This window comes from Danio rerio, chromosome 1 (genome assembly GCF_052040795.2).
Source record: "Danio rerio strain M-AB ecotype USA chromosome 1, GRCz13ab, whole genome shotgun sequence".
NCBI lineage: Eukaryota > Metazoa > Chordata > Actinopteri > Cypriniformes > Danionidae > Danio > Danio rerio.
In genome coordinates this window covers 61,925,001-61,947,500 of record NC_141021.1, presented here as the reverse complement: position 1 = coordinate 61,947,500, position 22,500 = coordinate 61,925,001, and the positions used below count along the sequence as shown (strand labels likewise).

Here is a 22,500-nt window from a genome sequence, read left to right as displayed (position 1 = left end):
GTGTCTTGGGGAACCTCAATCTGACACCAAATGAAAATGAGCTTCAGTCCAAACATGATAATGCAATAAAGCAGTCATGTTTAGCTGAAGATAAACTCTCATAGCAATTACAACACAGACAGAGAGACTGCAGATATAAATCAGGCCAGATGTGTGTGTGTGTGTGTGTGTGTGTGTGTGTGTTTCTCTTTCTCAGAGCTGCAGTCCGTATCTCCCTCATGATTGTGATGGAAACTCGTATCTGAACGGCATCTGCTACCAGTTCAACAGCGGCTTACAGGCCGTCTCCAACTTCACTGCCGCTTACCAAGGTCTGACCAGCCTGACAGGCTTTAGCCAACTCAATCCATCAATAAAGGCCTGATTAGAGACATTACCTTATACTCCTGGGGACAATGTGTCGTCCGTCTGGTCAGTAGTTCAGACTTTGATTGTTAGTAATGACGTGTATTTCCGTGTCTTGTGTTCTCCTGCAGAATGCACAAAGAGAGAGGTCAACCTGGTGTTTCTGTTTGATGGATCCCGCAGTATGAAGCCAGAAGATTTTAATCTGAATAAAGACTTCATTACAGATATCATGAAGAAACTGTCGAACTCCTCCATAAAGGTGTTGTTCAGCACTGCTGTGTTCATCATCAGGGTTTAACAGAGCTCTGTCCTCATGGCTGATGATGCTAACAGTCGGTGTTTCTCTGTGTGTCAGTTCGCTGCCGTCCAGTTTGCATCAACCTTCAGTACTGTGTTTGACTTCAACGACTATCAGCTCGGCTCCGCTGAACAGAAACTGCAGAAGGAGAAGCACATGAGCGCGCTCACAAACACACACGGGGCCATCAAATACGTCCTGTGAGTAAAACTCCACATTCCTGCAGAAAATAGTCTTCAGCTCAGTAAATACACAGAGAGTCACATGTTAATCTGTGGTTAATGAAGTAAACTATAGAACAAAAACTGATTTCTTTATACAAGCTACATTAGTGCATCTGCAAAAAAAACCTGCACTCACACCTCGCCACAGGTACGAGGCAATAAAGGCCACAGCATCAGGGAATTATGCAATATACTGCCTTTTACAGCATTTATAGAGCAAACATACACAGATGATGTTCACGTGTCATTATGTCTGATTTACTCCATCACTAGAGAGAATCTGCTGAATAACGTGTCGTCTGGAGCCAATCCCAAAGCCCAGCACGCCCTGGTGATCATCACAGATGGAGACCCCACCGATCGGGATAATGAACATGTGCTCGAGAAATGTGACAAGCAAAATATCCTGCGCTACATCATTGGGGTGCGTTTTCATCATTTGCTTTGTGTGCTGGATAGTGTATGGTAGGTCAGTTTAACATTGAGGGTCAGTGTGTGTCTGTCAACCTATTTAAACACATGACAGAGACAGATGAAAACAGGGCTCAAATGACTCAAATCAGCCATGTTTACCTTCACCTTGATTTTAAAGTGTGCGTATGAACATTAAATGATGGCAGTGTTATACTCTCCATAATAGAGAAGAACTACAAAAGAGCATTTCCCCAAGACTGAACGTATTCTAGGGAGAAGTCTAGCTGTACATCTCAGTCCTGGATGCCCTGTGGGTGATTCCTCTGGTCCCCATGGATTCCCTTGCTGATGGCTCCAGTGACAGCCTCACCCCTCTTGTTACTTTCTTAAGGATTAATTATACTTCTGAGTCGAGTGATCGGTGTAACCCACAGTGTGCATAGTTGTGCACTCTGCTTGTGTTGCTCTTCAATAGCAGTTGTAAAATGCTTGCTGGTACTGGGCTTTCTGTGTTCCTCTGTGTCAGGTTTCTTCACACTTGTTGAACAGACTCTTGGCCCTGCCCTCACACTTGTCACTGATATCAAGCTGACCAATCACAGAGCTTATACTTATACTAATACCCTTTTTTAGAGGTGTTCTTCAGGATCTGCGTCAGACTCAATGAAGGCTCTGTGACTGTGTGAAGGCTGCACCGGTCCATTAGTGTGCTCTTGACACAGAAGCATTAAACTGTAAAGGATATCAGCTGATTAAGCCTGTCCCCACACCAGAGTAGTTTTAGCCATGCCGGGAAGTAAAAGGCCAGTGCTGTGGAATCTGAGCCCGGTGTCCAGGGTGACAGACCCAGGGCTGAACTCGACTCGAGCAGCCAACGCCTCCGTGGCCTCTGTGTTCTCGAGTGCCATGCCCTAATCGTTGTACAAGGGAATCACTTCAGCTTTGGTATTGGGTTGGATATTAATTCACTTTCCCCACCACAATCCCTGCTGGTGCCGGGACTCGAACCTGCAACTTTTGGATCCCAAGACCAACTCTCTGGCCCTAAAGCAAAAATATTTTTTAGATTTAAAAACCAATTTCCAACTGATGTCATAAATCCCGGTCTTCATAGCCCAATTCAGTTCAGTTCAGCTGTATTTGTATAACATGTTTACAATGTAGATTGTGTCAAAGCAGCTTCACATAGAAGATCATAGTAACTGGATCAGGGTAGTTCAGTTTTTAGTGTTTAAGTTCAGTTCAGTTTAGCTCAGTTCAGTGTGGTTTAATAATCATTAGGCAAGAGTCCAGATTACTGAGATTACAAAGATTACTGAGAGTCCAAACACTGAAGAGCAAATCCATCCATGCACAGCTCTACCAATCCCGAACCATGCAAGCCAGTAGCGACATCGGCGAAGGAAAACCTTCACAGATTGACGAAAGTGAAGACTTAAAAATCCTGGAGAGAACCAGACTCAGTTCGGCATGACAATTTTAATTGTGCAGCGCTGCAGTCTCAGCGGCGGAAGCGAAAGCTCACACCTCAGATGAGCAAGCCGCATTGTGGGGGGCACACCGAGCAAAGCCCGTTGTTCCCAGAGCCGCACTCGCTTCATTTCGAGATCGTGAATCTGGAACTCCACTGCTTCCAGCTCCACCTCCAAAGCCTCCTTCGATGCTTCTCCTGCACTCAAGGACAGACACACAAGCGGCATTGTACAGGGTGAAGAGCAAGGCCAGTAAGTCAACAAATGAGAGAATGGAAGAAGTCGGTAGCTTTAGCTGACCAGCGGCGCTAGCAGGCTAAAGCTACAAACAACAGCGAATGCTCGAGAGACAGAACGCTTCAAAGCAGATTTGCTTGTATAAATGTATAAAGGGTTTGTTCACTCTAAATAGATTAGAACGTTACTTAGTGAATGTGGAGGTATTTAATGATAAAAATGTAAATTGTGAGTCTACACAACAAAGCTCCAAACACACGCAGCAAGGCTGTAGAAGCAGAACCACCAAAGTCATCTCTCCTAATCACATTGAAGCCTGATGTCATTGAATCAATCGAGCTTTATAACCAGCAGGCTCTGTTTGTGGCCCTGTGTGACCAGCAAAACAGAGGCAGACAGCTTTCAGATTATTTACATCTTTCAAATACAAATATCCTCAATCTATTGATGACTTTATGAACATGTTAATCCGTTTTCATCTGCACTGATATGAAAAGTGGTTTTGCACAATCACATATATATTGATGCTTTTGCTGTTCAGGTGGGAAACCTTAATTTAACTAGACTTACCACGCTGGCATCAGAACCAAAACACAACAACACTTTCTACATTAAGGACTATAAAGGACTCGAGGGTCTTCTGGATAATCTGCAAAAGAAGATCTACAACATTGAGGGTAAAATATTAATGTGAAGTAAAGCAATACTACATGTAGGTTTCTGAATTAAATCAGCAAATGAAGGTCATCTGTGTTTTCAGGCTCAACAGAAGCACACAGCAAAGACAGACTGAAAGAGTTATCACAAAGCGGATTCAGCGTCATCAACCACAAGGTGAGAGAGATGTCCCACACAGAGGAAAGTTCATGTAGTGTGTGTTAAATCTTCTGAAATTATGTAGAAATCTGCTCGCCTTATCAATGTAGTCAGTGATGCCTGGTCATTGTGGTTTTGTGGGAATGTTTTGATTCATGTTTTGCTGTGTTTATGTTTTTATTTGGGGTCAGGGTTTGATGCAGTCATCTTTTAAAATTAAAAATAACTGAAACTAAACAAACCTCGCGTTTCTCACTGCATTAGGTGGTGCTACATGAATTACATGAGCTGGATATAAATAAACCTGCACATGCAGACTCTTAACATTACACACAGCAGCAAGGCAGACTGACAGAGCTGTGTTCATACGCCTCTATAGTGATTATTGTGTGTAAATGTCAGTGATCAGACGTGACGTGTCGTTTCAGGACTCTGTGATCGTGGGCTCGGTTGGATCTAATGACTGGCGTGGATCTCTGTATGAAGTGACGGGATCAGGATCTGGAGTGAAAGAGACTGAGATTAGAGATCCGTTCGTCAGTAAAGACTCATATATGGGTAAGCTGAAGCTTCTGCAACAGGAGGCCTGTGTCATGTGTAGAGTTTGTGCATGTTTCAATGATGCTGATGGTGTTCAGGTTACTCTGCTGTGCTGGGAGCGAGAGCCGGCGTCTCCTTTCTGTTCTCCGGGGCTCCGCGAGCCGAACACATGGGTCTGGTGACTCTCTTCATCAAGAATGACAGCAGCTGGAGAGTGAGCTGGAACATCTCAGGAGAACAGGTGAGTGAAGGAAACCCCTCAGACTCAACATGAACACTCTCTACACTCTCAGGAATAAAAGCTGTCACTGGAGCGGTACGTTTTTAATAGTACGTTTGTACCCAAAGAGTCCACAGTAGCACCTCAAAGGTGCATATTAGTACCCAAATGTACCAAAAAGTACATCTGAGGCACTGTTATGGACTTTTCAGGGAAATAGATGAAGTCTTTTCCACATCGCCCCCTGATGTTTCTAGGCTGTACTGCGGGACTGTGTTTGTGTTGATGTCTTCTGTCAGGATCAGCCTTTACATTCATTTAGATGAATTCTGCTCATCAGATTGGATCATATTTCGGAGCGTCTCTGAGTCTGCTGGATGTGGACTCTGATGGAGACTCAGATTTCCTGCTGGTCGGAGCTCCGCTGTTTCACCAGTCTCAGCCGAGGGCGGAGGGCAAGCTGTACGTCTACACCTTTTCTGATGGGGTATGGAGAGGTTTTGACCGTTACGATGTTCTTCAGATAATGGAAATAGATGGTTCTGGTGCCGCTCATTTCCTCTTGATCTCTCTCTAGCCCTTTCAGAAGATGCTGAATGTGAGCGGGTCAAACATTGGCAGGTTTTCTGCATCTCTGGCATCACTAAAGGACCTGAATGGAGACAGCCTGTCAGATGTGGCGGTCGGGGCTCCGCTTGAGAACGATGGAGAAGGAGTCGTCTACATCTACCTGGGTGACGGGATGCGTGGCATCAACCTTAATCACGCTCCTCAGGTGAGAGTTTGCTTGGGCTCTCATGATGTTTTAGACTGGCTTTATCACAGGAACTCTGCCCAGTGTGAAAACCTCCTGACCATCATATCCTACACCGCTTCACTTCATTTTACACTGAGGAACAGGCTGTGAACTGAACTTATCAGTGTAATGATGGATCATCGTGCATGTGAACCTCTGTATGTGTGTGTGTTTAGCGGATTTCGGGCCGGTCGGTTCTGCCTGGTCTTCAGCAGTTTGGAGTGTCTCTGTCCGGCCAGATGGACATGAGCGATGACAACCTGACAGATGTGGTGATCGGAGCGCGAGGAGGGATGGTGCTGCTCAAGTAGGACATTTACCACATAACCGGACTCTCACAGTCTCGACACAAGCTCCTGTTGATGACATACTGATGACCTTCTGTGAACTCTGGTTGTGTACAGACACATCAGCGGCCAGATATTATTCAATCACAGTTTATGTGGAGTAAATCAGCAAACCTGCTCAACATCAGTGCTCCAGCCGGTTGTGTGGGATTGTTGGTCATTTGCTCATTTCTCTCCTCTCTCAGGGCTCGGCCGGTGATGTCTGTATCTGTGCAGCTCAGCTTCAGTCCTAATGAAATCAACCTGAACTACTTTGAATGTCCGAGTGACAAAGTGTTGAATGTGTTTAATCTCACTTCATGTTTCACGATGAAGGAGCAGACGAGCAGCAACGGTAACGCCAACGACATCTCAAAGCATCTCTGAGCTCTGCCACACTGAGGGTCTTCCAGTCTCACCCTCTCATGTGCTTCAGGATCGCTCGACAAGAAGCTGAACGTTTCTCTGGAGCTGAACGTGGACGTGATGCGAGGAATCAATCGAGGGTTCTTTGTTCAGAGGGATTCGTCATCCAAGGCTCTGCAGCAGCTCCTCCTGCTGGATTCTGGGATCTTCTGTTGGAGCTTCCCCGTCTTCATGCCGGTGCGTGTCGTCCATCACAGCTTCAGCTGATCTCTTTGTGTCTTTATGGCAGGGGTTTACAAGTGCTGCCCTGGAGATCCACAGTCCTGCAGAGTGTTCCTCCACCCTTGATAAAGCTTGATTAGCTTGTTGAGGTGTGTTTGATTGGTGTTGGAGCTGAATTCTGCTGGACTGCGGCTCTCCGGGACTGAACTTGTCCACCGCTGCTTCATGGAAAATGTTGTGTGTGTTTCAGGGCTGTGTTGCAGACACAGTGTCTCCTCTGAAGATACGAATGAATTTCTCTCAGAGTGAGATGTCTGGAAGCTCTGTGGCTGTTCTGGACGTCTACAGCAGGACAGAGGAGTATGTGGAGGTGAGATCAGCATCAGCGGCTCAGTGATTAACCTGTGAGCCATGAGTCTTGATCTGTGGAGTCTGTCAGGTGTTGAAGATGTGCAGCGTTTGAACTTTTCTCCAGTGGTCATTAGATTGTTCTGTTTTGCATGCGTCTAGGTGCCGTTTCAAAGGAACTGTAATTCCAATAACAGCTGTGTGGCCGATCTGAATCTGGACTTCAGTTTTAGGTAAGAAATGTCCAGTGTGAAAGTGATTATAAGCGTGGCTGACTTCTGAAATCATGTCAGAGATTCTGTGTTGGTCTGTTCTGCAGGAACAACACGTTAGTGGTGGCGAATCAAGCTCATTTCACGCTCCTCATATCGCTGGAGAACCCCGGCGACGACTCCTTCAACACCAGCATAGTGCTGCACTACCCAGACGGCCTCTCGCTCTCAAATTTCCAGACGGTTAAGGTACAGATGACTGCTCATAAGACTAAGGACTAAAAAGATAAGAATTCTCAAAATGTGACTTTGCCCATGTCATGAGTTAGATAAAGCACATAGAGAGGTTGAACAATGAAACAGACGCACTGGCCAATGTCGTGTTGGAGGATTCAGGGCTAAATGTGACCGGCCTGGTGCTTAAACTTCATTGATTGCACATTTGACCAGTAAGAGCAGAGCGTGATGGTTTATCAGCAGAGGAATAGCACAGCTTTGCTTAAAACATTACAATGCACACAACATTATGGGGACATATCAGAGTTCAGAAGAGGACAGATTGTTGGTGTGCATCTCACAATTATCAAGAGCCGTGGGATACAGAATATTGTCAGAAAACCACCAAGAACAACCACAAATCCAACAGGAGGAACTATGGACACAAGAGGAAGCTGTCTGAAAGAGATTGCCGGCTGCTGTAGCCAAACCTGCCCGCAGCCAAAATCTGTGGAGCATGTGCTGTTCTCTGATGAGTCCACCTTCACTGTCTTTCCCACATCCAGGAGAGTTACGATGTGGAGAAGCCCAAAAATAGTGTCCCAGAGTGAAGCATGGGGGTGGATCAGTGATGGTTTGAACCAAACCCAATACCTGTGCTAGATGAGCACGTCCCTGCCAAGAACTACCATTCCGGTTCCAACACTGTATCCTGAAGGCAGTGGTGTGTATCAGGATTCATTCATTTTCTTTTCGGCTTAGTCTCTTTATTAATCAGGGGTCGCCACAGCGGAATGAACCGCCAACTTATCCAGCGTATGCCCTTCCAGCTGCAACCTATCACTGGGAAACATCCATACACACTCATACACTACAGACTGCATGTGTTTAGACTGTGGTGGAAACCGGAGCACCCGGAGAAAACCCACGCAAATGCAAGGAGAACATGCAAACTCCACACAGAAACACCACTGACCCAGCCGAGGCTTGATCCAGTGACCTTCTTCGACAGCACTAGCTATTGCTCCACCGTGTCGCCCTGTATCAGGATGATAATGCACATGTACACAGAGTGGTTTGACGAACATGAAAGTGAAGTTGAACATCTCCCATGGCCTGCACAGTCACCAGACTAAACATTATTGAGCAGTTTGGGCTGTTTTGGAGGAGAGAGTCAGGAAAGGTTTCCTCCAGCAGCTTCAGTGGTGACCTGAACACTATTCTGAAGAGGACGGCTCAAAGTCCCTCCGGCCGCTGTGCAGGACTCGTGTCTCATTCCCAAAACAAACTGATGCTGTATTGAGGAGGAGCTAGATCATACTAATGAATCATTGAGCTCTGACACCAGCTGATTTCAGTTTCAGTCCAACCTCTGTTAATCATACTGATGTTTTTAAAGTAGTAAGTAAAGTTTATATATAGAAAAGTGTATATAAGTAAAAATGCTCAGTTTCCTGTAAGGGTACGGTTGGGTTAGGGCAATAGAAAATCCATTGAACTCTTGGAATGAAGCTTATCTGTGTGTTTGTGTTGACTGAACAGCCCAGCCGGACCCGAAGCAGCTGTGGTGATCGCGACAGCGGAGCGACAAACAGAACCACCTGCAGCATCAATCTACCAGTGTACCGCAGCGGCACTACAGTAAGACACACACACACACACACACCCTATGAACACACACACACACACACACACACACACACACACACACACACCCGGAGCAGTGGCAACTACTGCTTCCAGTGTCCAGGAATAAGGGGTTTGCTCAAGGGCAGCTCAGCTGGGTGTTAGAGTTGGGAGAGAGCGCTGGTCATTCACTCCCACATCTTCCAGTCCTGCTGGAACCCCCCAGACTCGGAAACCCCCTAACCAGATGATTGGTTCTCTAAACAGATGTACCTTGGCTGTGTTCATTTTCCTTCAATGCTGATCCTCAGAGATTTCTTCTGTCTTCTAGACTCAGTTTCAGGCAACATTTCGAGTGTCGAAGTGGGATTACGACTGGTCCGACATGATGGAGATGATGATCACGGCCAACAGGTGAGCGAGGCTTATATGAAGACAGATTAATGAACTGGAAATGTGCAGTGCTAACTCAGTTTACTCATGTTACAGAGGTGAAGAAGACTGATGGTTCTGTATGTAAGTCTGTATGTTTGTTCACAGCGACAACAATGGAAACACGAGCGCTGCGGCGGTCAGGAGGAGTGTACCGGTTCAGTTCGCTGTCGATGTGGCCATCAGTCTGTGAGCAGCACTTATTCACTCTTCTGTTCTGTTCATCTGCCTCAGTCAAACTCAGCAAAACTCCCTCAAACTGTGTCAGAAACACGAGAGTAAATCAGGGTTATTGTGTGTTTGACAGATCGGCTGAAGACTCTGTGACGTACCTGAACTTCTCTCTGGAGGACAGAGGTCCAAAACCTCTCCGCATCGTCTACAAGGTCAGAGAGTGGAGCACACCTGTGCAGTGTTTTGTGTTGTTTGTCTTGCGTGTGGCTTCAGTCACGCTCAGAGAACTGCAGTGAAGCCCATTCAGAGCCCTCAGTGTGTTCACAGGTGGAGAATCTGGGTGTAAAGGGTCTGCCGGTGAGGGTCTCGCTCCACCTGCCCTGTCCAACTACACCTGTGAGTTTAAGCAAACAGAAGTTCAGCATGCAGCAGGTGGGTCACTCCTTCATCATCATCATCATCATCATCATCATGTGTTCAGGTGATTGACTGTGCTCTGTCCTTCTCCACAGAACTCTACAGACGTGGCGTGCACATCCTCTGAGGTAAGAGATCACACATGCGTCTGCTGTGATGTGAAGAGCGAGTCTCAGCTCTCAGTGCTCTGTTGATCTTTCAGAACAATCACTGCGAGACGATTGAGTGTTCTCAGTTTCATCTGGACAAACATTCAGTCGTTCAGCTCATCCTGACAGCAGACGCCACTTTCCAGAGCGTGAAGGAGTACGAGAGCGTGAGTGATGACACACACACACACACACACACACACACACACACACACACACACACACACACACACACACACACACCTGAGCATCAGCTGGAGATCTCACCCTGTCTCTCCTGCTGTAGAAATTTTCCTTCCAGGAGTTGAGGAAGGATTTCTCCTTGAACATCAGTGCCGAGCTCAACTACAACAGAAGCCGCTACAACCAGACGTCCACGGGCCTGAAGGTGACGCCGCATGACACGTGTGTTATGATTAGCTCTGTCAGCTCTAGAACAGCTGCGCTCTGTTTCACACTGTAGGGAAATGATCTCCAAAAGATGGAGAAAGAGTTGCGGCATCTGCAGCAGGTGTGGAGAGTGTCAATCCTGCAGAGTTCAGCTCCAACCCTGACAAACCCTCAATCCTGAAGACCTGGATTGGCTTGTTCAGGTGTGTTTGATCAGGGTTAGGGTTGAGCTAAACTCTGCAGGACACCGGCCCTCCAGGATCATTAGCCGCATTTCCACTGTCGGGCCAAGGTGAGCCGGGGCTTTTATTGGGTCGGGCTGGGCTAATCGCCCGGGTGGTTGAGCAGTGAGGCCGAAATCATGTGGTGTTTCCACTGTCGGGCTAGTAGCTCACAGCGCATTATGTAAACCCCGCCCCCAAATCAAACGTCACACACCCTGCCCACTTCATTTAACATGTACAAGCATGGTATGTCTACACGCACAGGCCTGTGTGTTCTCATTCATCATATGCATTTACTCACCGACCGACTGTTGGCATCGTGCATCGAGTGATTTCGCCACTAACGGAGGAACCCAGCACAGTGAGCGCACCATCTATAATATAACAGCACAGACATGCTCCGTTAATAACTCGGTATGAAATGTTTTTATGACATCTTTGTTCAGATGAACGTCGTCAAACATTCAGCCCAAATGCTGCGGAGCGCCCTGAAACATATTAATATTCCCTATAGGCTACATGACATTTAATATTAGGGGATTCCCCTTTATTTAAAGCTGTTGCAGATTATTCTGTGATCTTAAATACAGGGAAGTGTTAAGTGTTTCAGCACAGAAGAGTCAGTAATGAAATATAGCGTATTTTTTGTTGCGCTCAGCAGATTTCCTCTAATAAAGCTCATCATTTACTATGTCATTTTCCTTTCCCCACATCATATAAACACATCAACACTTGTTTGAGGACACAGAACACATTTAGTGTTTGCAGTTTTCCCCGATGTGTTTGTAAAGCGGCGGACAGAGAAAAGGGTCTGCTTTTACTGCTCTGTTTGCAGGATTTGATTATATCATCGTTTCCAAATACTTCATAAAGAATATTTAAACCTCCTCTGGTGTTTATTGTTTTTAGACAATATCTAAAACCTTTTTTTCAGACAGGCCTTTGTAAAATGAAAGTTATATTTGGCTGTAAAGCGGGTTGATTTCTGTATTGTGTATAGCTGCACTGTTATAGCTAGCTTTAGTTTGTTTTATATCGGTTTGTTTTGAGTCTACTAAAGTGAAGACGTCATTTGTTCAGTTTTCTGTCTTTCTGTTGTATCCAGATTCTGGATTATCACCAAGAGAAAAAAAGAAAAACAGAAGCCGCTCACAACATCTACAGAGCAGTGAAGCGAGCGCTCTTTTGCCCGGTGTCACACACACATACAGGCATCTAACACACACAAACACACATCTAACACACACAAAACACCTTTTACACTGGACAAAAACTCTCGACTACCTTCACTGTCTGCCGTGTGTTTAATATGGTGTAAAGATTATTCTGCGTTATTGAATCATCGAGGAGGACGCAGCAAAGTCACTTATAAATGAAAACTATAAAATGTATAAAAAATAATGATTTTCTGCAGCAGCCTTACATTTAAAAAGGAAATATGAGGGCGATCATGAGCAGAAGAGCCCTAATATAAGGTGTTTTATGGAATAGCCTATCTTAAACTTCAGCTGGATGTTTTCTTTCCTTTATTTATTTGTTTGTTTGCTGCATGTACTCGTGTGAGATTGGAAAACCAGTGTAATGACGGCACACCATCTTTCCCAGACTCGGGCGAACTCCGCCTCTCCTTTCACTCCGCCCCAAAGCCCCAGCTGCCTCTCTTTGACCCAAGGTCTTCAGCGGGCTGAAAAAAGCCGCCGCTGGCCCCGAGAAAGCCCCGCTTTGGCCCGATCAGGTCTGGAAGGGAGTTGAAAGGCGACTGGTCTTGGCTCGCTTGCTTTAGGTACGATAGTGGAAATGTGGCTAGTGCTGTCCACCCCTGACCTGCAGGAGTAATGTGATGTTGCCTGTTGTCAGTGCTGCGCCTGTGCTGCCCCCTACAGGAGTGTGTCATTATCAGCATCGGCCTGAATTTATAGCACAGAGTCACACATACACACTGTTCTGCCATGTTTAATCAGCCGTGTCTCTCTTCTTTCTGCAGGACGACCCTCATAAATCACAGGTATCCTCTGTCCCATTTCATTTATGATCACAGTGTAAATGTGTAGTGTTTAATGTTCTCTCTCTATGACGGAGAGGGGCATCTGTAGTCTAATAAACTCTGGCTGTTTGCCAGAGCTGCTGTGTGTTGAGCTTTGTGTTCATCATGTTGTCTGTCAGTGTCCTGTATGAAGGTAGTGTAGGGTGTGAAGGGTTTGAGGAGATTCTCTGTGTTTGTCTCAGATCACAGTGAAGGCCGAGTTCGTCCTTCCTCCCAATCGAATGCTCATCATCAGTGTTGGTGCAGGGGGCGGGCTCATCTTGCTCATTATCATATTCTTCCTGCTGGTGAAGGTAAGAACCAATCAGCAGTCACTTCACACCTGACATCATCATTCTCACTCAAATCGTGTGTGTGTGTGTGTGTGTGTGTGTGTGTGTGTGTGTGTGTGTGTGTGTGTGTGTGTGTGTGTGTGTGCAGTGTGGGTTCTTCAAGCGTAGGCGTCCTGAAGAGTTTCCCTCTCAGACTGATGATGTATCTGCTCTGGAGAACAGCCCTGAAGACTCTCCTCTCATGGACACAGATGCTAAAGACGGTGCAGGAGTCGCTGTGAAGGAGAACGGAGCGAGTCCAGACCCGACAAACACAGAACAATAACAACACAGCTCATTTAGCACAGATTAGCTGTACATATGATAATGCTGGGGGTTTACAAGCATTTGTTTACAGTCTGAAGCCTCGACGTCTGATGTGTTTTTAGAGGTTGTGTTGTGTTGTGTTGATTTGAGTAGTGTTGCGTTGTGTTGTGTTGTGTTGAGTTGAGTTGTGTTGTGTTGTGTTGAGTTGTGTTGATTTGAGTTGTGTTGTGTTGTTTCCAGTCAATTAGAATTTTATTTATAAGCCAATTTATAATATTTACTGTAATAATTTGATTAAATCTTCTGTTTATTCTTCATGTTTTTCTTCAGTCTTTAATGTTCTTAATTAACATTTAATGTTTTTTAAAGAAGAGATGTATTATCTGTGCTGTAACAATAATAAAGTAGTTAATTAAAGGAGATATTCACGGGTCTGTTTATTCTTCCTGTTTTAATGATTTAACTAACGTTTGACTGAAAGATTGTGAATTCCATATCCTCACTACAGATGTGGATCCTGCTCTGAAAACAGCTGTGAGGATGTTCAACACAGATGAATTGACAGATTTAGATCAGAACTGAATCATTCAGAGGAACTGGCCATGAACAGGATACAGAGAGCACCGGCCCCCGCTCCTCTCCATCATGCTGTATAATCCGGGACAGATGCAGAATCTGAGGATCAGGGCTCCAGAGTTAGGGTGTTCTCTGACCAAGACAGCGGGTCTTTGTGAAGATCAAGAGCTGTGGTATTCAGAGAAATGTCAGCAAACCACCAAGAAGATGAACCACATCCACCATGAGGAACTTTGGATGCCAGAGGAAGCTGTCTGAAAGGCCATGTCTTGCTGCAAACCCTTATTGGATCCAAAGAACAAAACACCACAGCTGCCCAAAGGTTTTCCTCCAGCAGCATCACACAGTGAGACCTGAACACTATTCTGAAGAAGAACAGCTCACAGTCCCTCTGACCACTCCCTGTCATTCCCAACACAAACTGATGCTGTATTGAGGAGGATCTGCATCATACTCATGAACTATTGAGCTCTAAAATCAGACATTTCAGTTTCATCGTCCCACCTCTCTAAATCATACTGAATCAGTCTTCTGTAAGGGGTATGGTCGTGTCAGCGCAACAGAAAATACATTGTGGAATGTCCCCACAGATCACAAAAGCTAAGCTGTGTGTTTGTGTGTTGATTGATCACACATGCGTCAGTTCAGTTCATCCTGACATCAGACGCCACTTTCCAGAGCGTGAAGGAGTACGAGAGCGTGAGTGATGAGAACACACACACACACACACACACACACACACACTCACACACACCTGAGCATCAGCTGGAGATCTCACCCTGTCTCTCCTGCTGTAGAAATTTTCCTTCCAGGAGTTGAGGAAGGATTTCTCCTTGAACATCAGTGCCGAGCTCAACTACAACAGAAGCCGCTACAACCAGACGTCCACAGGCCTGAAGGTGACGCCGCATGACACGTGTGTTACGATTAGCTCTGTCAGCTCTAACCCTGAAAAAATGCCTGTGAGATTGTGCAGTCCAGACAGGATATACAACCCTACAAAGGGCAGTTCTGAATGAAAAAAAATAGTGGCCGCCATATTAAAGTGCCCATCTAAAGCAAATCGCTCAAACTGGCCTGAAGGACTTTGAAAAACACAACTGATGGATATTTCTGGAAAAATCCATCGAGCAGGGAAAGTGTGGCGTCACACACTGCTGCAATTTAGAAGGGATTAGAGCAGGGCCCGGTTTCAGATAGCAGGTTAAGTGAAGACTCAGAGTATGTTCACCCTGAGATGAGAGAAACTCTGGGTTTTCAGTTTCAGAATGGCAGGTTTGTTAAGCTGGAGAGAGCAGGGTTAATCCAGCTTGTTTCTAAAAAAGAAGTAACTTTAACTCTGAGTCAGTTACCGTGGTCATTTACTCTGTGAAGCTGAGGTCAGGAGCAGGTTTATTAACTCTACACTTTCTGTCGGTCTCCTTCCCTTTTATTAAAGATGGATCGGTATTTCTCGCCTTAGCCTTACGTTCCCATCCACCTACTGTAATGCGCAGATGCACATAAAGAAAATCTCCAGGATCAGGGTGGATCGGCCCTGGATTAGGGTTGAGCCTGAATACCTGGATTGGCTTGTTCAGGTGTGTTTGATCAGGGTTGAGCTAAACTCAGCAGGACACCGGGCCTCCAGGATCAATGCTGTCCCCCCCTGACCCACAGGAATAATGTAATGCTGCATTGTTACCACATTTTTCAAGTCTAGGAGTTTTGTTTAAAAAGTGTAATAAAGAAGACTGAATTTGGTAAATAAAACTGAGTTAAAACAAAAAAAGATAAATGTGGAGAACACACTTCACACAACAGTGAAGAGCGAACACAAGCTTTAGAGAAGATAAACATTAGAATCTATTTAATAGAAATACAGGAGCTTTAACAGAAACTAGATGTCAAACTGAGTGAGTTTAGGGGAGAGAAAAATAATGAACAAAGTAACGGGGTTCCACAAAACATTTGTTTTCTACCAGCAGCACACGAGCCTCTCCTACAATTGAGCCCTGCTTGTATGATCGCCAGCAGCAGAAATGTTAGTTTACCCCACCTGCGGGGCTAGTGGTAACAGACTGGGGGTGAGTTGTGACACGTGATTATAAAGATTTCACACAATTAATTTAAATTAAATTTACTTTAAATAGTAGCTATATTTCCTCTGTACTTAGCTAAATTTTTTTGTATTCTACATAGTACAGTAGGTTTATTTATTTATTGGATACACACATTTGGATTGATTTGAATTATTATCCATTATTACACTGCATTTATTTGCAGTATTAGCAATGAAATATTTTTTTATCTATTAAAAAAATTATACTAAAACAACATGTAAATCAAAAGTGCTCAACATTATAATCAAAATTCAACAATTATTTAGTTAATTTAGTTGATGTTCAATAGTGTGTGGCTTAATTGTACCCCCCTGTTACAGCTAACCCCGCTGTGTCGTGTTTTCCTCAGAGCTGGCTAGCAGTCACTGTGTTTTATACAGCTTTCAAAATGGTCTCATCTTTTAGTCTAGAAGACGGCAATCACAACAATACAAGATTTCACCAGCAAACTTTCACAGATTAAAAAGAAACTGGTGAAAACCTTGGAAGCATGCCATGAGTAAAAAAAGCCTAAACATGAAACCCAAACATCACCCCTAGCCTAAACCATCAAACAGAACGCAGCTAAATTAAGAGGACTAGCTTCCCTAATGCTAAAATACAAGGTGAAAATCAACAACAGAGACATCCCTGAGCTTCCTCTCTTGACCATGGGCAGGTTAGGGATGTGCAAAATGAAATAAGGCACTTGGAAGCAAATCTCAAATTAAATGCACAAAACAATAAACAGTAAGAGTAATGGAGGCACACTAATGTTCATTTGGCATTAAATATTGATCCAACTGCCCCGAACACTAGTGAAGAAGAACACAACACCAGCTGCTGCTCAGGCAGGCTCATCATGACCGGCAGCTGGAGCTAATTAACCTGAGAACCAGAGACAGAGAGAGAAAAGCGGAGTGAAGCACAGCGTGACATGCCAGGCCTACACATAAAACACGCCTGTGCTGCCCCCTACAGGAGAGTGTCTGAATCTACAGCACACACAGCTCCTGTAGAGCTCCAGACAGCAGCGTTTCAGTCACACGTACACACTGTTCTGCCATGCTTAATCAGCCGTGTCTCTCTTCTTTCTGCAGGACGACCCTCATAAATCACAGGTATCCTCTGTCCCATTTCATTTATGATCACAGTGTAAATGTGTAGTGTTTAATGTTCTCTCTCTATGACGGAGAGGGGCATCTATAGTCTAGTAAACTCTGGCTGTTTGCCAGAGCTGCTGTGTGTTGAGCTTTGTGTTCATCATGTTGTCTGTCAGTGTCCTGTATGAAGGTAGTGTAGGGTGTGAAGGGTTTGAGGAGATTCTCTGTGTTTGTCTCAGATCACAGTGAAGGCCGAGTTCGTCCTTCCTCCCAATCGAATGCTCATCATCAGTGTTGGTGCAGGGGGCGGGCTCATCTTGCTCATTATCATATTCTTCCTGCTGGTGAAGGTAAGAACCAATCAGCAGTCACTTCACACCTGACAGCATCATTCTCAAATAAAGACTCTAATTCCCCCTCTAACCTGAGTGTGTGTGTGTGTGTGTGTGTGTGTGTGTGTGTGTGTGTGTCTGTGTCTGTGTGCGTGTGTGTGTGTGTGTGTGTGTGTGTGTGTGTAGTGTGGATTTTTTATTCATAAACAGCATCAAGTGTATGAACGCTCAGCAGTGGTTCTCATGAGTTACAGGCGTACAGGACACAGCTGAGTGCAGGCGCTGTTATTATTGGCTCTGCAGCGGCTGATTCCTTCATCTGTAATGATCTTTTTCTGTTTACTGGGTTTTACAGCGTGATGATGCTGTTTTGGGGTTGATCGTGGTCAGTTTGTTATAATGCTGTTCAGCTGCTGTTGTGTTCGCTGATCAACATGTTTCTGGTGATGAACTTATAGAGCTCAGTTTGACAATGTCTACTATTAAATCTTGCGTTTATTCATTCATTCTTTCTCTTGTCGGCTTAGTCCCTTTATTTATCCGGGGTCGCCACAGCGGAATGAATCACCAACTTATCCAGCAAGTTTTTATGCAGCGAATGCCTTTCCAGCCGCAACCCATCTCTGGGAAACATCCACACACACGTTCACACACACACTTATACACTACGGACAATTTAGCCTACCCAATTCACCTGTACCGCATGTGTTTGGACTGTGGGGGAAACCGGAGCACCCGGAGGAAACCCACGCGAACGCAGGGAGAACATGCAAACTCCACACAGAAACACCAACTGAGCCGAGGTTCGAACCAGCGACCTTCTTGCTGTGAGGCAACAGCACTACCTACTGTGCCACTGCCTCACCCATCTTGCGTTAGCTTCTCTTATAAAGGTGTAATGTCCTTCATTTCATGTGTTGGTGGGGAAAAACTCCAGAAATCAGTCATAATATAAACAAATGAACAACAAATGGTTTATATTTACTCAAACGTTATACAAGTCTGCAGTTTACATTGAGGGAACAGAACATGTTAAGTTAATCAGAGAATATGAAGATGTACAGGTATAAATAACACTACAGATGTGAAGGGTGTGTGATGTGTTGTATTGTCATGCGCTTCCAGACGCTCAGCCTCTGAGTCTTGTTCATCTGCTGAGTGATTAGCTGTTAGCTAGCGTGGCGTCGTCGTCTCCGTTGTCGGTCTCTGTCTTCACTCGGAGCAGTGCGCTGCTGGTTCCTGTGCTGGTTCCCGCGGCGGCGGCGTGAGTCTCTTCAGTGGATTGGCTCGGGGACTCGTGCACGCGCATGTGTTTGGCCAGGTGATCGGCGCGCAGGAACACCCGCGGGCACGAGCTGCAGCCGAAGCGTTTAGCGCCGGTGTGTGTCTGCAGGTGGCGCTGCAGCTCATCCGAGCGAGTGAAGCGTTTGCCACAGAACAGCCAGTTGCAGACGAAGGGCCTGTCGCCGCTGTGCCAGCGCAGGTGTGCCTTCAGGTGTGACGTCTTGACGTAGGCTTTCCCGCAGCCGGGGATGTGGCAGTTGTGCAGGTGTTTGCGTTTGCTGGCGTCCCCGGAGTTCCCCAGAGACTCTGCGCTCAGGCAGTTCGGGCAGCGGCAGGAAGCCTGACCGGGGGCTCGACTGCTGGCCCGCCGCTGTGGTTTAGGTCGGCCCGCAGCGGCCACAGCGTCCTGCTGCTCCTCCGAGGAGAATGAGGCTGAGGCCTGCGGGAGCGGCAGCAGGTCCTGCGGCAGAGGCTCCATCTTGAAACCCTCGGGTGGGAAGTGCATGCCGGAGCCAGGCGGGGATAGGCAGCACATCTGAGGCTCGGCCGTATAGGAGCTCATAGAGCCGCTCTGCCCTGGCCCCGCCCCCAGCCCCGCCCCCTGCAAGTCCATCCATCCTGCCGGCGCTCCAGTGTGAACATCCCACCAGCCCGACACGCTCACCTCATCCTGCGGAGGGCCGGCACGCAGCCAGGGGTCGTACGGGTGGGCCATGGTGAGTCTGAGGGGCCGCAGGTGTGTGTGTGTGTGTGTGCACCACTGTATCACCACATGACTGTGGATGGGACTGAGATATCACTGCCTGAACCTGCAGAAACACAAAAACACCCGTCAGAAAACCCCAACACAACACATCTGCAGACTGACTAACCCACTGCTCACCTGCTCCCTTTAGTGCCATCCTCAGACAAATCAGGCCTTTACACACACACACACACACACACACACACACACACACACACACACAACTGACACTACTCTCACACATTCAGCAGGACACACACACACACACACATACAACTGACACCGCTCTCACACACTCAGCAGGACACACACACACACACACACACACAACTGACACCGCTCACACACACTCAGCAGGACACACACACACACACACACACAACTGACACCGCTCACACACACTCAGCAGAACACACACAACTGACACCGCTCTAACACACTCAGCAGGACACACACACACACACAACTGACACCGCTCACATACACTCAGCAGGAAACACACACACACACACACACAACTGACACCGCTCTCACACACTCAGCAGGACACTCACACACACACACAACTGACACCGCTCACATACACTCAGCAGGAAACACACACACACACACACACACACACAACTGACACCACTCTCACACATTCAGCAGGACACACACACACACACAACTGAAGTCATCCTCACACATTCAGCAGGACACACACACACACACACACACACACACAGCTGACGTCGTCCTCACGCTCTCACACACTCAGTTCCTCATGCAAGTGAAAATGAGCCGAGTAAAGGTCTCCCGGTGTGATATGGACAGCAGTGTCATCGTCCACTTATATTTTCAGGTCCCAAACTGGATTGCTGGAGAGCCGCAGCTCCACACTGCGCCACCAAACACGTAAATCACGTGACCATTCACACACTCTGGCCATGAGTGTTCGAGTATAAACAGGAAGCATGCGTCTCGCTCTGCATTTGGTTATTGTTAGTCAACAAACACCGGTTAACATTAAACATGATGGCGACGAGAGCAGGAGAGGTATATTTGTGGACAGACGACGAGGTGGAGTTACTAAACGTAACAGATGAATAACTGCACAATGCTGCCTAAAACAGACACTAGAGCAAACAGCGCTGCCATTTCTGTGTGCATGCTGTTGTTTACAGTGAAGGCTGGTCTGCTGTCTCCCGGTAGCGTTAAAGTCATGTGTTAGTCATGTGATAGGGGCTTGACGAATAAGGGAAGGATACGCAATGACACAAAAGCCCCAATCAGCTATTGAATCTCAGCAGCGCCGCCTCCGTGTTCAGATGTCTCCGTTTTCCCTCATCCACACTGAGACGCAGCAGCAGCGCTTCAGAATGAACACGGCCTCTCCAGCGTTTCCAAAACACTCCGCTTTCGGCGCTCCAACTCCAGCGCAGTGTAGACGGATGGCGTAACCGTAGCAAAACTTCTGCGTTAAAAACGAAAACACATTAGTGTAAACGGCGCCTGAGACTACTGGAGAGTGTTAGGCAGGTGTGAGCTGTGGAGTTTGAGCTCCGCTATAGATGAGTCTGTGTTTGACGTTTGGATGAGAAAAGGTTTTTTATAAATGTCAAATACAGGAGAGCTTCACTGTTCACAGAAGCGTGTCAGATCAGCGGTTAGCAGCTAAACATCTAGTATTTGACAGTGATTGTACAACAGGAATGTCAAATGAGACAGATTTACCAAGCGCTGGGAAATACATAGACTAGCTGTGCTGCATGACCTCGCCTGAAATCACAGAACCAAACCAGACTCAGTGAGGACTCTGTCCAGCTGTACAGTCACATGGTCTGTGAAGCCAGCCTGGTGTGCCGGGTTATTCTGGAGCTCCAGACTCTGCTCTGGGCTCAGGCCCGCGCTTACTCAGCGGTGTTGTCGCGCGCCTACTGAAGGGCATTAGGGGGAACGGGGAGATTGTCGCGGGGGCACTTTTGATCATTTTGAAAGGGCACTTTCAGCTTCATGCCTGGCGTCCGTGTGTTTCTAGTGTGTGTTTGTTTTATTTCCAGTGGCGCCTCCTAGAGGCAGTTGTGTTAAACTGCACTCTACAAAGTCTCGCATCAACACATGTGGAAAACACTGCTGCTCATTTATAATTGATCAACTGGGTGGACTGACACAATATTATTACCAATTCTGTGATTTAGAAGATATAAAAGCATTTGCAGATGCACACAACCCTCAGTCTATGGCAATGGCAGCGTTGGCCTTATTAGTGTCAATAGTGGAGTCTGAAGGGAACGCATTTAAAGGGATCATGGGGGTTTTCTGGCCCATGAGGATGACTGATTATCAGCCGTTTCAGATTTCCAAGAGTGATCCTCAGCTCTGTGCTGAATTGGGTCTAAATTTGGACAGAGAGACAGTGAGGAGGCTCCAGGGTGGCAGGGTGCGGGATGGGTGGCGTCTCGGTGAGTGATGAGTTTAAAGATGTTGTTCCAGCTAGGTTTATTTATTTTATTGAGTGTAATTATTGAACTGCAGATCAGGAGAGCGTGGTTATTTATTAAAGACGTGGCTGTTAACCCCCTCAACAACCCACACACAGAGCAAGAGCGCAGACACAGTGATGGCCATTCTCCACTCAGTCAGCTGTAGAGCGGTGATTGGGCAGCTGAAGTGCCGGTGTCTTGATAAGAGCAGAACAGTGCTGCTATACCGCCCTAACCGAACGTTCACACCGAAAGCGACGAGAGCGTTAAAGTAGCCGGAAGTCATTAATTTTCAATGAGAGCCGGCGGCGATAAGCGGCGAGGAGCAGCGCGGCGCGTCTTCGCCGGCGTGAGCGTCGAGGAGAGTTGAAATGAAGTCATCTTTACGGTAATGAGCTATGATGCGGTTCGGCGGCAAGCAATCAGAATAAAGACGTCCATCGATTGATAGCAGTTCAGAGAACACAGACCTGTGAACTTTGGTTCCGACCACAGTTGTTCACAAGGGTTTGATTATTGCGGTCGCCGGATTTCCAATTATTAACAATGTTTTCCTACAGGAACATACATTAAATAAGTTACTGGCGAGTTACTGATGTTCATTAATGTTATATATTTATCTTAAAAAAAGCGGGAATCTCACGCGATGTGACAGTACAAAACAGTACTGCTGCTTCAGGATGTTTCAGACATATGGACACATATTGGATAAATAGAGCAAAGCCACACCACACGCAACTTGATCTTCCATTGTTGTATGAATTTGATAAGAAGTGCGCAACATTTTCACGCTAGAAACATGTCTTATGCAGGAATGTAACTGAT

The 22,500-nt window shown here is 46.3% G+C and overlaps 3 protein-coding genes across 5 annotated transcripts in view; 2 read left to right on the top strand and 1 right to left on the bottom strand.

Annotated features, from left to right (window-relative positions):
• The window catches only part of zmp:0000001082, a 15,135-nt gene extending 1,612 nt beyond the window's left edge, over positions 1 to 13,523 (top strand). The window contains 27 exon segments of one of the 2 annotated variants that reach the window (NM_001386625.1): positions 197 to 311; positions 477 to 607; positions 704 to 846; positions 1,144 to 1,294; positions 3,535 to 3,670; positions 3,763 to 3,827; positions 4,238 to 4,367; positions 4,448 to 4,590; positions 4,910 to 5,056; positions 5,147 to 5,344; positions 5,542 to 5,672; positions 5,898 to 6,046; positions 6,128 to 6,294; positions 6,530 to 6,649; positions 6,790 to 6,860; positions 6,947 to 7,088; positions 8,598 to 8,696; positions 9,013 to 9,095; positions 9,222 to 9,302; positions 9,421 to 9,499; positions 9,615 to 9,719; positions 9,800 to 9,832; positions 9,907 to 10,020; positions 10,140 to 10,241; positions 12,452 to 12,472; positions 12,694 to 12,804; positions 12,932 to 13,523. In NM_001386625.1, the coding sequence (NP_001373554.1) occupies positions 197 to 311; positions 477 to 607; positions 704 to 846; positions 1,144 to 1,294; positions 3,535 to 3,670; positions 3,763 to 3,827; positions 4,238 to 4,367; positions 4,448 to 4,590; positions 4,910 to 5,056; positions 5,147 to 5,344; positions 5,542 to 5,672; positions 5,898 to 6,046; positions 6,128 to 6,294; positions 6,530 to 6,649; positions 6,790 to 6,860; positions 6,947 to 7,088; positions 8,598 to 8,696; positions 9,013 to 9,095; positions 9,222 to 9,302; positions 9,421 to 9,499; positions 9,615 to 9,719; positions 9,800 to 9,832; positions 9,907 to 10,020; positions 10,140 to 10,241; positions 12,452 to 12,472; positions 12,694 to 12,804; positions 12,932 to 13,108 (3,144 nt within the window). In that variant the 3' untranslated portion in view covers positions 13,109 to 13,523. 2 annotated transcript variants of the gene reach the window in all.
• On the top strand, positions 13,464 to 17,687 carry LOC147847120 (uncharacterized). The gene is made up of 6 exons (XM_087238387.1): positions 13,464 to 13,479; positions 14,309 to 14,364; positions 14,463 to 14,564; positions 16,847 to 16,867; positions 17,089 to 17,199; positions 17,368 to 17,687. The coding sequence occupies exons 1-6, from the start codon at positions 13,464 to 13,466 to the stop codon at positions 17,452 to 17,454; spliced, it is 393 nt and encodes a 130-aa protein (XP_087094513.1). The 3' UTR covers positions 17,455 to 17,687.
• A 447-nt stretch (positions 17,688 to 18,134) lies between these two features.
• Positions 18,135 to 22,500, bottom strand: part of sp6 (Sp6 transcription factor) — a 6,943-nt gene continuing 2,577 nt past the window's right edge. Inside the window, 1 exon segment of one of the 2 annotated variants that reach the window (NM_205632.1) lies at positions 18,135 to 19,274. In NM_205632.1, the coding sequence (NP_991195.1) occupies positions 18,344 to 19,180 (837 nt within the window). In that variant the 5' untranslated portion in view covers positions 19,181 to 19,274 and the 3' untranslated portion in view covers positions 18,135 to 18,343. 2 annotated transcript variants of the gene reach the window in all.

Excerpts from the sequence above, each read along its gene's own strand:
- LOC147847120 (XM_087238387.1), top strand. Across the intron at positions 16,868-17,088 it reads ACGACCCTCATAAATCACAG|ATCACAGTGAAGGCCGAGTT; the intron begins GTATCCTCTGTC and ends TGTTTGTCTCAG. Across the intron at positions 17,200-17,367 it reads TATTCTTCCTGCTGGTGAAG|TGTGGATTTTTTATTCATAA; the intron begins GTAAGAACCAAT and ends GTGTGTGTGTAG.